Genomic DNA, 13,660 nt, shown 5'->3' on the forward strand with positions numbered 1-13,660 from the left:
GGAAGCACAAGATTAACTGACAAAAGTGTAGCATGCAAGGAATAGTCAACTGTCTGATAAATGGATGGTAGGAAAAAATTTTCAAAAATGCAGAAAAGAACAAAAATTCAGAGGAAAGAAATAATCCCATGTTAAGGAGGTTCAGAAGTTTTGCAAAGGAGGAAAACTGTGACCTGGGCCTTAGAAGATTCATAAGCAGAACCAGCTACACAATTTGTGGATCCCAGTGCAAAATGAAAATACGGGACCCCTTGTTCAAAAATTTACTGATAATTTCTACATGGCGACAGGTGAATAAACCAAGTATGAGGCCCATTTGAGTGGGGAACCTGTGTTAATACACAGCTCACATACCCATGAAGCCAGCTCCATCCACAAGCTATGTTGAGAAGACATGAGCAAAAGTAAGACAACAAAAGGACCGAACTATCTCAAAAATAATGTTTTCTTTTTTAAAAACAAATACTTGAAACATGGAGAACTTGCAAGACCATGACAGCCTCCATAAACACTATCTACCCTCTCATGAAAAATTCCACCCATGGTTGTGAAATTATAATCTAGAAAGTAGAGGGCAATATAACTAGGCCCCAGAAGCAAAATAACCAAAAACCAATTACACAAAAAGAATGAAGATTCTGAAAGAATTCCCAGCCATATGTAAGAAATATATTAAAATAAAAATGACAAGTGTTTTCCCCTAATTTTGTTATAATATCTTACCCATAGTACTAGAGTATTCAACAGTTTATCAATGCTTGTCCTCTTAAACTTTGTCTTACCGCTGTTCTGCATTAATTTTGTGTCAGGACCTGCCAAAAAAAATTAAATAGCAACTTTAAAACGATTTAATGATGTATTACTACCATTAGTATTTCTTATCGTGTCAAATGTTCCTGAAAGGAGAATAACATGTTTTTCAAAATAATGTAACTTTTATTAAGAACATGGGCCATTTTTAAGTTATATAAGATTCTCAACTGGTAGCTTAGTAACAACCCTGGAGACTGCAAGAGAATGGGTCTCCTTGGAATAGGACAAATCCAGATAGAACCTGCAGCTGAAACGTTTGAGAAATGCTATTTTTTCAAAAAGCTGTGTATGGCTGTGGTTTTAGTTGAAGAAATGAAAGGTAACAGGCCAATCTAAGTGAGGAATAATTTGACATGTTAAAAATAATGCAGTAATAAACATAACTCGGAACAATGAGATCAAAAATAGAAAGTTAAAATCAGCAATCAAATTCTGGATCTGTTTCTCAAAAAGATCTGGGGTGCCTTTATGGAGAAACTAGAATAAATGCAAACAATAAATACATCAGCATATAAGTTAAACCTTTATTGTATATTGCACAGTGTGCAGATAATATACATTTTTTGTAAGGGCAGGAATTGAATCTTATGTTAGCTTTATTTCAGATAAATGCATTTTCTCATTTTCATTAAGTCCCTTGCTCAAGTAATTCTTCTTTAATTTTTTAATTTTTATTAACATATAATGTATTATTAGTCCCAGAGGTACAGGTCTGTGAATTGTCAGGTTTATACTCACAGCACTCACCATAGCACATACCCTCCCCAATGTCCATAACCCAACCACCCTCTCCTTACCCCCACCCCCTGGCAACCCTCAGTTTGTTTTGTGAGATTAAGAGTCTTACGGTTTGTCTCCCTCCCGATCCCATCTTGTTTCATTTATTTCTTTCCTACCCCCTCAAATCCCCCACATTGCCTTTAAACTTCCTCTTATCAGAGAGATCATATGATAATTGTCTTTCTCTGATTGACTTATTTCACTAAGCATGATACCCTCTAGTTCCATCACGTCGTCGTAAATGGCAAGATTTCATTTCTTTTGATGGCTGCATAGTATTCCACTGTCAGGTAATTCTAAGAATTATTATTATCTGCCTTCGAGTTAGATAACGAGATGATTAACAAAAGAGAGTATTAGAATATATTGCTAAGGAAATTCCACTAAATGGAAGCAATTAAGCTTTAATTATATCTGATTCCTCTATTGTTCCTCTCCACATCATCTTCTCCTTATTGTCATCAATCCATGTAGCCACTTAATATAGGGGAGAGGAAAACTGAAAGAATTAAAGGAGAGAGGCACATGTAAAATTTTATCCCATCCTAAAAGTCAGGGAAGAATGAGCACATCCTTAGAAGACTTTCATTTACTTAAAATACCCCTGGGGATAAAAATATATGTTTATAAAAAATAAAAAATTAATTAAAAAAAATACAAATGGAAGCAAGGACTGGGGTCTCATAAAATTCAGTCTGAAGATGGAATTATACCCCACTGTCCTATTCCCAACTACTGCTGTGTAAAGGAGACCACCCACATTTTCTCAGAATTGTTTATTAAAATCATATGGACACTGAGGGTGGGAAGCATTTCTTGTATGGTAAAGATCATCAAGGGAAAATGAAGTTTGTGATTGGTAAAAGCTGAAATACTCAAAGACCCCAGTTTTGTACTAAAATTTTATATTTCTTAGGCATACCTATACACACAGAGCAGCAGAGAACACACCTAGGGGGTTTTAAACATTTGTCTAAATATATCTACAGATGCTGATTCACACATCTCTTCTTCCACTCATAGCCACAGATCTTGAAAGGATTTCTGTACTCAGCAGCCTCTGTTTTCTCAGCTCCTACTTATTACTCAGCCTAGTTTCAGATCTAGTGTTATTATCAAAACTCTCCATACCCCACCCAACCCCTAGTGACCTACTCATTCAAGGACCTGCTATTTACCAACCTTACAAATACCATGGGCAATACTGAACTTTTCAAACTACACACACACACACACACACACACACACACACACACACATCTGTTTGAAAAACCTAACAATTTCTTCCCAGTGCTCTTAGGATAAAGATCAAAGTTCTGGATACAGACCACAAGGCTCTTTATGGTCCAGATCCTATCCACATCTCTCATCACATGTCTATCTATATTGTCCATGTTCTCTATACTCCACACTGGCCTTAAGTTGTGTTTTTGTTTTTGTTTTTTTAACCTCAACATTTTCAGTCCTGATACAGGGACATGGTCCACGATGTGACTTTTAATTAGCTTGCTCTTTCTTTTTATATTCCTCTATGACAAACTCGTTTGAGTACATGTTCTTTTCTTTTCTTTTTTTTTTTTCAGAGCACTTATCTCAGTTTGAGGTTATATATTCATTACAACAAATATCTGAGATTAAGGTCTCTTACTTCTACTGGAGTCAAAACCGCAAGAATGAATGGACTTCATTTGTCTTCGCTCACATTCTTAATCAGAAACTAATAAGAAGTATATTGCCTGCCACATAGTACACACTCAATAAAATCTAATTAATTAGGTATTATTACCCTTAATTCACTAATAATGACACAAACTTAAAGTATTTAAGTAACTTGCCTAAGATTTCTTGTCTAGTAAGTATCAGAACCAGAATTCAAACCCAGATATAACTACCTCGGAAGTTCTTTGCTCTTTGTCACTATTTTAAAAACTATATGAAATGCTCCATTAATTCATTAATTCATGGACTCATTCAATCAATGTGTATTTAAGACTAAGACTCATTCAGATTCCAAACAGGATATAGATGACACACTGGAAAAGGATAACTGGAGAAAAAAAAAAAATTTCAAAAGGGACTCTACAAAACTGTGGGTGGGGTTGCAAGGGAAGAAAATGTTCATGCAGTAACCAAAGACTTAGAAGCAATCACGATGTTTCTCTATCTAAGCTAGAAGGGAGTGGTTACTGGACCCTAAGGGACAGTATAGAGTTTGCAGCCTTTAAGAAAGAGTGACTTTAACAATTATATGATCTCTTGGATATGAAGAATTTGAGAGGCAGGATGGGGGCTTGTGGGAGATAGGGAAGGAAAAAATGAAACAAGATGGGATCAGGAGGGAGACAAACATAAGAGGCTCTTAATCTCAGAAAACAAACAGGGTTGCTAGAGCGAAGGGCAGTGGGAGGGATGGAGAGTCTGGGTGATGGACATTGGGGAGGGTATGGGCTATGGTGAGTTCTGTGAAATGTAGAAGACTGATGATTCACAGACCTGTGCCCCTGGGGCAAATAATACAATATATGTTAATAAATAATAAAATAAAACTCACATTTCCAAACTCAAAAGAGAAAGAAAGAAAGAAAGAAAGAAAGAAAGAAAGAAAGAAAGAAAGAAAGAAAGTGAGTGACTTTAGATTGAAGTACCCAGTCAGCCTGAAGTGACTACTTCCGGAGGAAGTCTGGGGGAATAAATACCAGGATCTCAGTCTGCTTTCTACCTTTGACCTCTTTCCATGAGAATAGAAAGCCTAATTACAATGACAGAGCCTACCTACAAGTCAAAATTCAAAGAAACCTCTTAGTGTAAACCATACAAATCAGCTTCCCAAGGCAGAAAGAAGAGTGAAAAAATGGGACAGTAGACCTGGAGGGGCAAATGAAAAACATCCAACAAAAAAATCTACTGTACTGGTGCTGAGTCCTATGAATTTCTTAAATAAAGACATCTCCTCCACTCAGAAACAAGACTTCCTCCTCTCTTGAGCGAAAGAAAAGCTATTACTAGGGAGGCATGGCCTGGCTGTTAATGCATATTGGACCCTTGCAAATTATAGATTTGTAGAGTAAACCATGTCTATGTCAACTATATTCCTTACACAATCCTTAGTGATAGTTATAATAAGAGTAATAGAGAAAGAATAGTTAATAAGTCATTTAGGATAACTTTCATAAGATCTAAGTGTTCACCTGGAACTAGTTCTCCAAATTAGATGTCCTAAGATTTGGAGGTTCTGAGACACTCATCTGTTCAAATCTGACATTGACCAAACCAACCATTCCTCTACCTGTCACTGTTCTAGCTAAGCTTTCTGTTAACATTCATGCCCAGACTAAAGTCAATGCAGGCATTCTCTGCTTTATAAATATCTGCCCCATGAAGAACATCTAACCATAACACAAAAAGCAGAGGATATTCCCCCACCTCTGCCTGCCAAGAATCAAAGAGCAGTACATCAGACCATTCCTCAGTCTTTGAAGCAGGCAGTGCACTCAGAATTGATGCTGGATGGAAGAAGAAGGAAAGGAAAGAAAGTAATATTTGTCAAGCATCCTCTTCCATATGAATGTTCTTCCTGAGTCTTCACAGTGACTCTCTAATGCACTCATTATCCCCATGTTATAGCAGAAGAAACTAAAGCTTGGGAAGTTTAAGTAACTAAGGCTTAACATCCTACAGCTGGTAAACAAATCTGAACCCAGCTCTGTCCAATCCTAATTCTGGGAGCTTTCTGATACACTTCTTGAGGAGGGGAGGGGGACCTGTTCAGTTTACCATCCCACTTCCTTCTATGTAGGCGCATTCTCCCAGAACAAAACTTCTGCAGAAATACATGGCCCCTGAGTGGCTCACACAGCTGTCCTAATGTTACATGCTGTAATTGAGCCATAGTCCTGAATTAGTCATTCTAAGCAAGTTCACAAAAATGTAAACACAACGTTGAGCTATAACCCATTCCTGGGATGAAGCCCCCCCGCCAGCCAACTTCTGTGATGACAGGAACCAAACCAGGAGAACCTTTCCCACTAAAGGAGTTTCAAAAATTCTCCCCCTTCTTACGTGGGAAGATAAGTGGAGGCTAATATCGAAGCCTAGCTCTTTTTCTTAATGCAAGAAAGATGCAAATAAGAAAATATGTGACCATAGGTTTACTTCCCTAATGAGTAAAAACATCTGATAAGTAAATCATGAAAGCAGATGCATCCCCAGATAAAAGCCCATATACTGCCATCCTTCTAGGGATTTCTCAAAACCTTACAATGGCAATACCCCAAGCAGGGAGAGCCTTGCTGAAACCCACAGCTGAGAGTATTTAGGAGAAACTGAGAGGACTTTTCTAGGTTTGGAACACTTTTGAGTCTTTAATAAACATTTGTTGTTGTTGAGGAAAGTCAGTTAGGAAAAACATTCCAATTCTGATTGCACATATAGTCAATGGACCCAAAAACACATCTTAATTTGATGTCATAATAAACAGGATTTTTAAAAATCAAGGGCTGGCAATGGAAGCCATGAGAACAATCTGAGTGGCTTTATGTAATGAAGCTACTGTAAGCTTCCTTCGCAGAAGAATGCCACCTTGGGCCTGTAGAGATAAAGTCAAGACAGGAAAAGTGGCCAGCAGGAAGAGTAAAAGGCACTTTCGCTCCCTCCCAGCCTCCTACCCCCTCCCTTCTGTCCTGCACAGTCTTTCCAGGCCCCACTGTGCTGCTGACAAATAGTAGAAGAAGCTACAGAGTATAAACAGAAATGATTGCAGGATCTCCAAGAAATCTCTTCCAAAATGGTCGCTTGACCTCTGCAAACTACAAAATTAACAGCAGAGCAATGTGGGGCGGGGGGGCTTCTTTCACACACTTCCCCCACTTTAAAGGCAGATAGATTCATATATACATAATGGGAGTGATAGAGATGAAGTTCAAGAAAGAGAAATTAAACAGTATCTAGCAACTACCAAGCAACTAAAGCCCAAGCACCCCTTAAGAATGGGTTCCTGGGGGGCACCTGGGTGGCTCAGTGGGTTAAAGCCTCTGCCTTCAGCTCGGGTCATGAACTCAGGGTCCTGGGATCAAGGCCCCCATTGTGCTCTCTGCTCAGGGGGAGCCTGCTTCTTCTCTTCCTCTCTCTCGGCCTGCCTCTCTGCCTACTTGTGATCTCTCTCTGTCAAAAAAAAAAAAAAAATCTTTAAAAAAAAAAAAATGGGTTCCTAATGCCAGTGGTTCCTCACACAGCAGCCCCCACCCAGTCCAGACTATTCCCAGGGCAGTGGTGCTACCCTCTGCTATCAGCCCAGAGCAGCACCTTGAGTGGAACAAAAGCACCTTCCTCATCCAACCTGGAGAGGTGAAGACAGCCCAGGCACACCTCAGGACAGGCTCCCCCATGACCAACCCGGGGCAGTCAGCGGTACCTGCAAAAATAACCATTCCAAAACACCAGCTGGTATTTCTCAGGATGCAGCCCCTCAGGATTACATTCTCATTGTTGAGTGTGTGCTTGCTGTCCTTCCAGGAGAGAACTCCCACGAATTTATCTAATTTGTTGTTGGGCGCCTCACAGACAACAATGCCTGTAAAAAAAAAAACAAAAACGAAACCCTGTTTATGACTGACCTCAAACTCTCTTTAGCAGTCCACCATACTGTGTTACCACCCTCCTTCTAATACACAGCATATTTTTACTTTCCTTCTCTTTTTGACAGGACAATGCTATGTATACAAGACTGTGCTAGAAAAAATAAGCTTGGTGGTGGCGGGGGTGGCAAGCGGGGGCAGTCTTCTGGAGGGCAGGGGTACAAAGATGGAAATCTATCAAGAGTTTTAACACAGCTTTCTGCACTTTCAAGTAAGAATGAAAAACTTGAGAGCCATGGATTTTTTTTCCTTAAATAAAAATCACTCCCTCTACGTCTAGTTTGCAGCAATGATTTCTGAAAACATAAAGCAGGGATTATCTTAAAAGTTTTTCTTCCTCTCTTTTTACTTAATGTGAATTTTCAAATAGGTTAAGATGGCACACTTCCAGCTTCACAACCAAAGTTAATTAGGTCTTTCTAGGCTCATCATCAATAATTCGGGGGCGGGGGAGGTCCTATGATGTTCCTCCCCCTGGAAACCTAGGCCTTGTATGCCACATGTGTCTGAGAATGCATGTGATTCCTTTCAGCTGTTGTATGCTTCTTATCTTGATTAGATGCAGAGTTCTGGGGACCCTCAAAGCTACCATATAACTTGTCCCAACCTGGCCAGAAGACATTTCTAGTTTTTTTTAATTCCAGGCCCATTCCAAACCAAGGGTATGCCCATTCCAAATCAATAAATCAATTCGTTCCATTATTACAATAAGAAAATACACTTTCAGAGTAGGAGTTCTTTTGACAGAAAGCGAAACCAGAAATAATGTTGCAGGGACCCTGTCACAACCTAAAACTATTAGATTAAATACGTTTGCATTACAAATGGTTGGGGTTAAACTTTCATAAGAAATGAGCACTAAGACTTGAAAGACAGAGGGAGAGATGAAGGAAAAGAGGAAGGAATAAAAAAAGAAGGCAGTGGATAGATCCAGATGGGCTCAAACACAACTCAGGGGTGAGATTAGCACCTCTCAAGAACAATAAAAATACATGGATTTAATCAAACCCAAAAGTATAAGTTGGAACCTGAAAAATGACATTTGAAACTTAAGAAAGAAGTCTTCAGCACTGACTGAAGAGAAAGGAGACCAGCCCACCCTAGAGACCCTCTGTAGTACTCACACCACTGACTGAGCACCTGAACTTAGGGGCTTACATGGACACCCTTCCTTCCTGCAATGGTATTTGTTCCTTTTAAAGCTCTTAGAGATGACAGCAGCCAGTTTTCACATGGCCTGATCACTCCTGACCAAGCAGATCACTAACATTGGATCTTGCATGAAAAATATAAAAACAAACAAGAAACAAAAAGGAGTGAAGGACTCCAGCCCTTAGGACTACTTTTTCCAAACTCCATTTTCCCTTCCCCAGTTGTAACAAAATTGCTGCCTAAACAGCCCCAACTCAACAACATTCTCTGGCAACTTCCCAGACATCTACCAGTACATCAGAGTGCTGGCAAGAGGATGTGGGCAAGGCTAGACAACCTGTACAAAGTCATTCTTCATACAAAGGGATGTAGTTAAATTCTGGTTGCTCCCATTATAGCCTATCACTCATATTAAAAAGTAAATTGAGATTGACTTCAGCTGGCCCAACTTGTTTGGACAATTAGGTTGTGGAAGAGGGGATTTTTCTTCTAAATTCTAAGAATTCGTTACCTTTTTCTTCTTGACCAATAATTTTAATTCTTAAAAATTGCAGAAGCTTAAATTTAATATCACCAGCAAAACCTACAAAAATATTGGGTGAGAGCAACCCTTAGAACTTATTCTAGTTTCTGACCAAAGACTCAATTTCTCAAGTCTTCAAAGTTGGTCACCAATAAATAAATAAATAAATAAAAATGTGTTTTCTGCAAAAACAACATGATACCCAGGCCCTGCCAAAAGGAATATAAGAAACAGGCTCATTTGGTCATTTTTATTGTCGCAAGCAGTGACTGACATGGAGACAAATACAGCCTTGAACATGTTGGCTCACTCCTCCCTAGCCTCAAGGCTCATCCACTTCTGGCCTGACACCAAGGGTGTGGTTCTAGACAGGAACAGGCAGTAAGGCCAAAGTGTTCTGCCTAAGCTCTTGAAGGCCAAGCCCCAATTCAGGCTTTCTCAAAGAGTGTAGTCCCACTGATTTAAGTACTAAATACAGACCCTGGTCAAAACAAAATGGGTGGGGGGGACAAAACCAAACTACATATTTTATCTTCAGAAGTGCTCAGCCTCCCCTTTCTTGGGCTTGTTAGCGTCAAACACTTCCAAACTTCTATTCTTCCCTTTTCTAAGAAAGAGTGACTCGTTTCCTCTGAAGGGAGCACTGTATTAATTTCTCTATTCCATAACTTACCATAATGACTACACAATAAATATTTGTTGGAGAGACGGCAAAAAAAAATTCATATGGCTTTACGAGAAGTACGGAAATGAGAGGGGAGCTAAAGTAGATCTAAGATAAATGAAAGAAGTGGGTATATTTCCATGGTAATAATGACAAAGAGGACTGGAAGGCCTAACAGCCTCGCCATCTTGGGAGGCTTAGGTTGATCTAACTCTAAAAAGATACAAATAGATCTGGAGACAAAAGTGAGAACCTTTAAAGTGCATTAGAAGTAATCAAATACATACTCTAACCATAAAGCACAATAAGGAGTAGGGGAAAACGTAAGACCCTTCTACCTTTTCCTAATAGTATCCTAGAAGAATTAGAGGCAGTAAACAGTTTGACAATGGATGAGAAGACAGTTTAGGGAAAACGGCATTTTCTCTCAGGCAGTTGTTCACTTAAAAACATGACTTTGTGCTCTAAACATCTTAAATGGGAGATAAAGCAAATGGGAAAAAATCATGTCAATAATGAAAAAGAAATATCATCAAACTACCTTGTTTACTTGTTTGCCCCCTGAAGAGAACAGACAAGAAAGCAGAGATCAAGTCACTCAGTTCACAATCACACCGAAATGTTCTAGGTCCACCCTAAACAAAATTCACAAGGTATCATTCTCAACCTCCCTCAGCACTCTAAACTGAGTCCTCTGGGTTTGGGGTTGACTATCAACCTATCAACCTTCTTCAGCTAGAGCATTATCTCAAAGTGGAAATCTATAGTTTATCATGAAAATGGAACTCAGTACCCAATACTCCATCATTTTCCAGAGAAGCTGGCTTTATTTCTTTCTATGTATTATTATTAACAATATTTCTTGATTATCTGCATGGCAACTCTTTAATAAGGCAAATTATCTATTGAACAAGACATCATCATCATTGCCACAAGAGTTTCTCCAGTCAAGAGTTTCTCAGAGTTTAAAAGAATGCCCATTATTGTTGTTCTAATGATGTGATAAATATATATATATTTTTTCTTACAAAGAAGAGTATCACCTTTCTATTCTCTAAAACCTCTTCATTCTTCAAACTTCAAGCTTCAGCCACCCATCATTGCTACCATAATTGCCATATAAATGCTAGCAGTAAAGAGAGAAGTTATTAGTTGGGCTGTGCTTCTGTCCAGGTGAATGGGAAAGTATCTAGTAAGTAAAAAGTCTTAAGATGTTAATCAAGCTTTTTTTTTTTTTTAACCAAAAAGACATGCTTGTGTTTGTGTATTTGAATTACACACATGCTATTCTTTAGAAAGGACCACAAAATACACAAAGATTCCTGAAATAAAGAGTCAACCTTTCCCTGATTCAGAACTCAGTATTAAGAGTCATACAAAATATGTAAACTTGTCATAAGCTGCAAAAAAACAGATCCTAGTCCAGTCAGTAAGAATATGCAACAGATTCTTAAACACATTTGGATAATTTACATCTAGGGCTTTCCCCAAGGCATAAAAATGGCCAGTTTATAAATGCATAATTGACAACTATCTCCAGTTACTTATTTATAAAAACCTTTTCTATCTGCGTAAGACTTTAACATGAAAAATTGAGGCCCACTCTATTTTTATACTTGTTCTAATATCAGATCAAGTTTTTTTATTACAAAATTTAACAATGTATCAGTTATTTCCTGATGTTTTCAATAAATGAAAATATTTATGTGACAATTTTTTAAATAAAAAGGTTTACCTACCAAAACTCAAAACTATCTTGTATGTACTCTCCTTTATTTGGCCAACTCTTCTATACTATCTTGTCAGGAATCCTGACATTCAAGATCACTGAGAACATTGCTGCTCTTTAAAAATATGATGCCATCTGAGTCCTAGATGGACTGGATCTCTGGTAATTAATTTTGTATCTTTAGATTCAGAGTATTCTTAAAATTTATTTCTTATCCTGATCCTAGCTAAGTTGTCATGCTAATCCCCTCCCTCTCCAATGCTGCCTTTTTTTTTTTAAGATTTTATTTATTTATTTGACAGACAGAGATCACAAGTAGGCAGAGAGGCAGGCAAAGAGAGGGAGAGGAGAGCAGAGATGCGGGACTTGATCCCAGAACCCTAGGATCATGACCTGAGCCAAAGGCAGAGGCTTTAACCCACTGAGCCACCCAGGTGCCCCCCAATGCTGCCTTTCTTGTAGTTTACAGCCTCTTATGGCCTTCCATAGTATAGGCTTTGCCAGCAATCTTTGGTTCATGTTCTGGCTCCTTCACTTAGTCACCATGTGGCATTGGAAAAAGCATTCAATGTATCTGAGTCTCAGATTCCTCGCCCATAACCTGGAGGTAATAATAATCTCTTCATCTCAGAGTTATAAGGATTTCATAAGATAATGTGTGCAGTTACTTAGCACAGTGCCTCGTGTCAATCTCATGCTGAAGGCTTGAGAACTTTAGGACCTTTACCTAATTAAAGGCTTCTTTGGGAACGAGGATTTATTCAAGTCTGTCTTCTCTGCTGGGCTTGGGCTCTATCTATGAATGCAAGGCCTGAGTCTGTCTTATCAACCACTGTATCTGCAGGCTTAGCTAAAACCTTGTCATCATGTTAAAGATACATTTACTAAGTAAATGAACAGGTAGGTGACTGAGAGAATGAATGAAAGAAAAGAATGAATGAAAGCCCTAAGGAAGCCACCAGCAAGACGCTATCCTTGGGTTTGGGTGCAAAGATGGGAAGCGAGGGAGACTCACAAGGGATATCCTAAGGCCCTCCCCCTCTCAGTTTTGAGCCTTAGGGTCCACAGGGGGGACTTCTCTAGGAATAGCATTGGGAAACTGAGGTCTTCAAATACGTAGAAGATGTGCACTTATGCTTCAAGAACAAAAAGCTGTAGTTTGGTCCTAGAGAAAGTATTCTGGCCAAGCCTCAGAAGAAAAACCACATGGTAACTAGAAGCAAAAATAATACCATACCCAGATTTGCCCAGAAGTCACAAGCTAAAAGATATACTTAGCCCAGACAGAGCATGGGAAAGGGTGTGCCTCACATCTCTGTCTCATCTATTAGACCATGCCACAGCTAGTCAGGGCATTTCCAAATGTACACAATGTTGATATCGTGCTTTTAGTTTAAACTAAAGGATGCAGTATGTGGTTTTAATTCCCATGACTCAAGGAAGTTTTTTCTAGTCCCCAGAGGAAAACCTAAAATCTACCGATACCCATTACAACAAAGGTAGACAGAGAAGACAAAAAAAAAGAGGGAGTAGGAAAAGAACATAGTAAAAGGATCAAAAGAAACCAGATAATACATATGGAGATATTTTATAATCCTACACAGTTTGTATGGCATCTTGTCCCTAGGGGATGCTTAATAAATAAACTTCATAAGCTAATTAATATGGACAGAGGGATGGAAAGAGAAAAGATGAAGAATTACAGAAAACTAGATAATGCATGTACAGAGCTAACATAAGTAAACTAAAAAAAGGACTGGACGAGGAAGATGAAAACAGTAAGAAAGAATGCCAAACGAGAGGAAAGGAAGAAAGGAAGGAAACAGTGGCCTGGGTAAAGAAATGTGTGTATACAGTGTATAATATGTGACTGCATGTGTCCGAGATTCAGGGAGATGCTGAAAAGAACATGCCTAAACTAGGGCTTAAAAGCAAGAGCATTCATGGGAAGAATTTAGTGTTTACTAAGTGTCCCATCTCTTTTAAGACTTTCCATACCACATCTTACATCACCCTCTTGGGCTTTAAATTTGGCTGCTAATAGGGGAAATCTAATTTGTATATTGTATCTAATTCATTTCCCCTTAATCCCTCTATCCATTTCAAGATGCTTTCTTGGAAACAGGAAATTATATTTTAACAAAATTAAACCTATAAAATACCATATTGCCTTAAACTTTAAGGTAGATTGAAATTCAACCCAAAATTTAAGAATGGAAGAGCAAATTCAGCAAAAATCTGGTTCTTAGCCCAAAAGTATACCAGCCTTATGAATTTGGGATTATGTGTTTTCTGAGAAGTGACCACAGTTTAAGTATAAATGACTAGAAGAAAAAAGAGAAGTCTGTGTTGTCTTTGAGAAAACA

At 38.6% G+C, this 13,660-nt stretch overlaps 1 protein-coding gene across 8 annotated transcripts in view; it reads right to left on the minus strand.

The window, feature by feature from the left end:
• ATP8B4 (ATPase phospholipid transporting 8B4 (putative)) overlaps nucleotides 1-13,660 on the minus strand; it is a 248,892-nt gene that overhangs the window by 98,766 nt on the left and 136,466 nt on the right. For 7 of the 8 annotated variants that reach the window (XR_006602907.1, XM_004755458.3, XM_004755457.3 and 4 more), the window contains 2 exons: nucleotides 7,004-7,162; nucleotides 724-812 (listed from right to left, as the gene is read on the minus strand). Coding sequence is in view for 7 of the 8 variants with exons in the window: in XM_004755458.3 (XP_004755515.1) it covers nucleotides 724-812; nucleotides 7,004-7,162 (248 nt within the window). In the remaining variant the exon portion in view is untranslated. The remainder of the gene's footprint in view (nucleotides 1-723; nucleotides 813-7,003; nucleotides 7,163-13,660) is intronic. The other variant, XM_045067867.1, reaches the window with a different exon arrangement.

This window comes from Mustela putorius, unplaced genomic scaffold (genome assembly GCF_011764305.1).
Source record: "Mustela putorius furo isolate JIRA1106 unplaced genomic scaffold, ASM1176430v1.1 tig00003898_pilon_pilon_pilon, whole genome shotgun sequence".
NCBI classification, from domain to species: domain Eukaryota; kingdom Metazoa; phylum Chordata; class Mammalia; order Carnivora; family Mustelidae; genus Mustela; species Mustela putorius.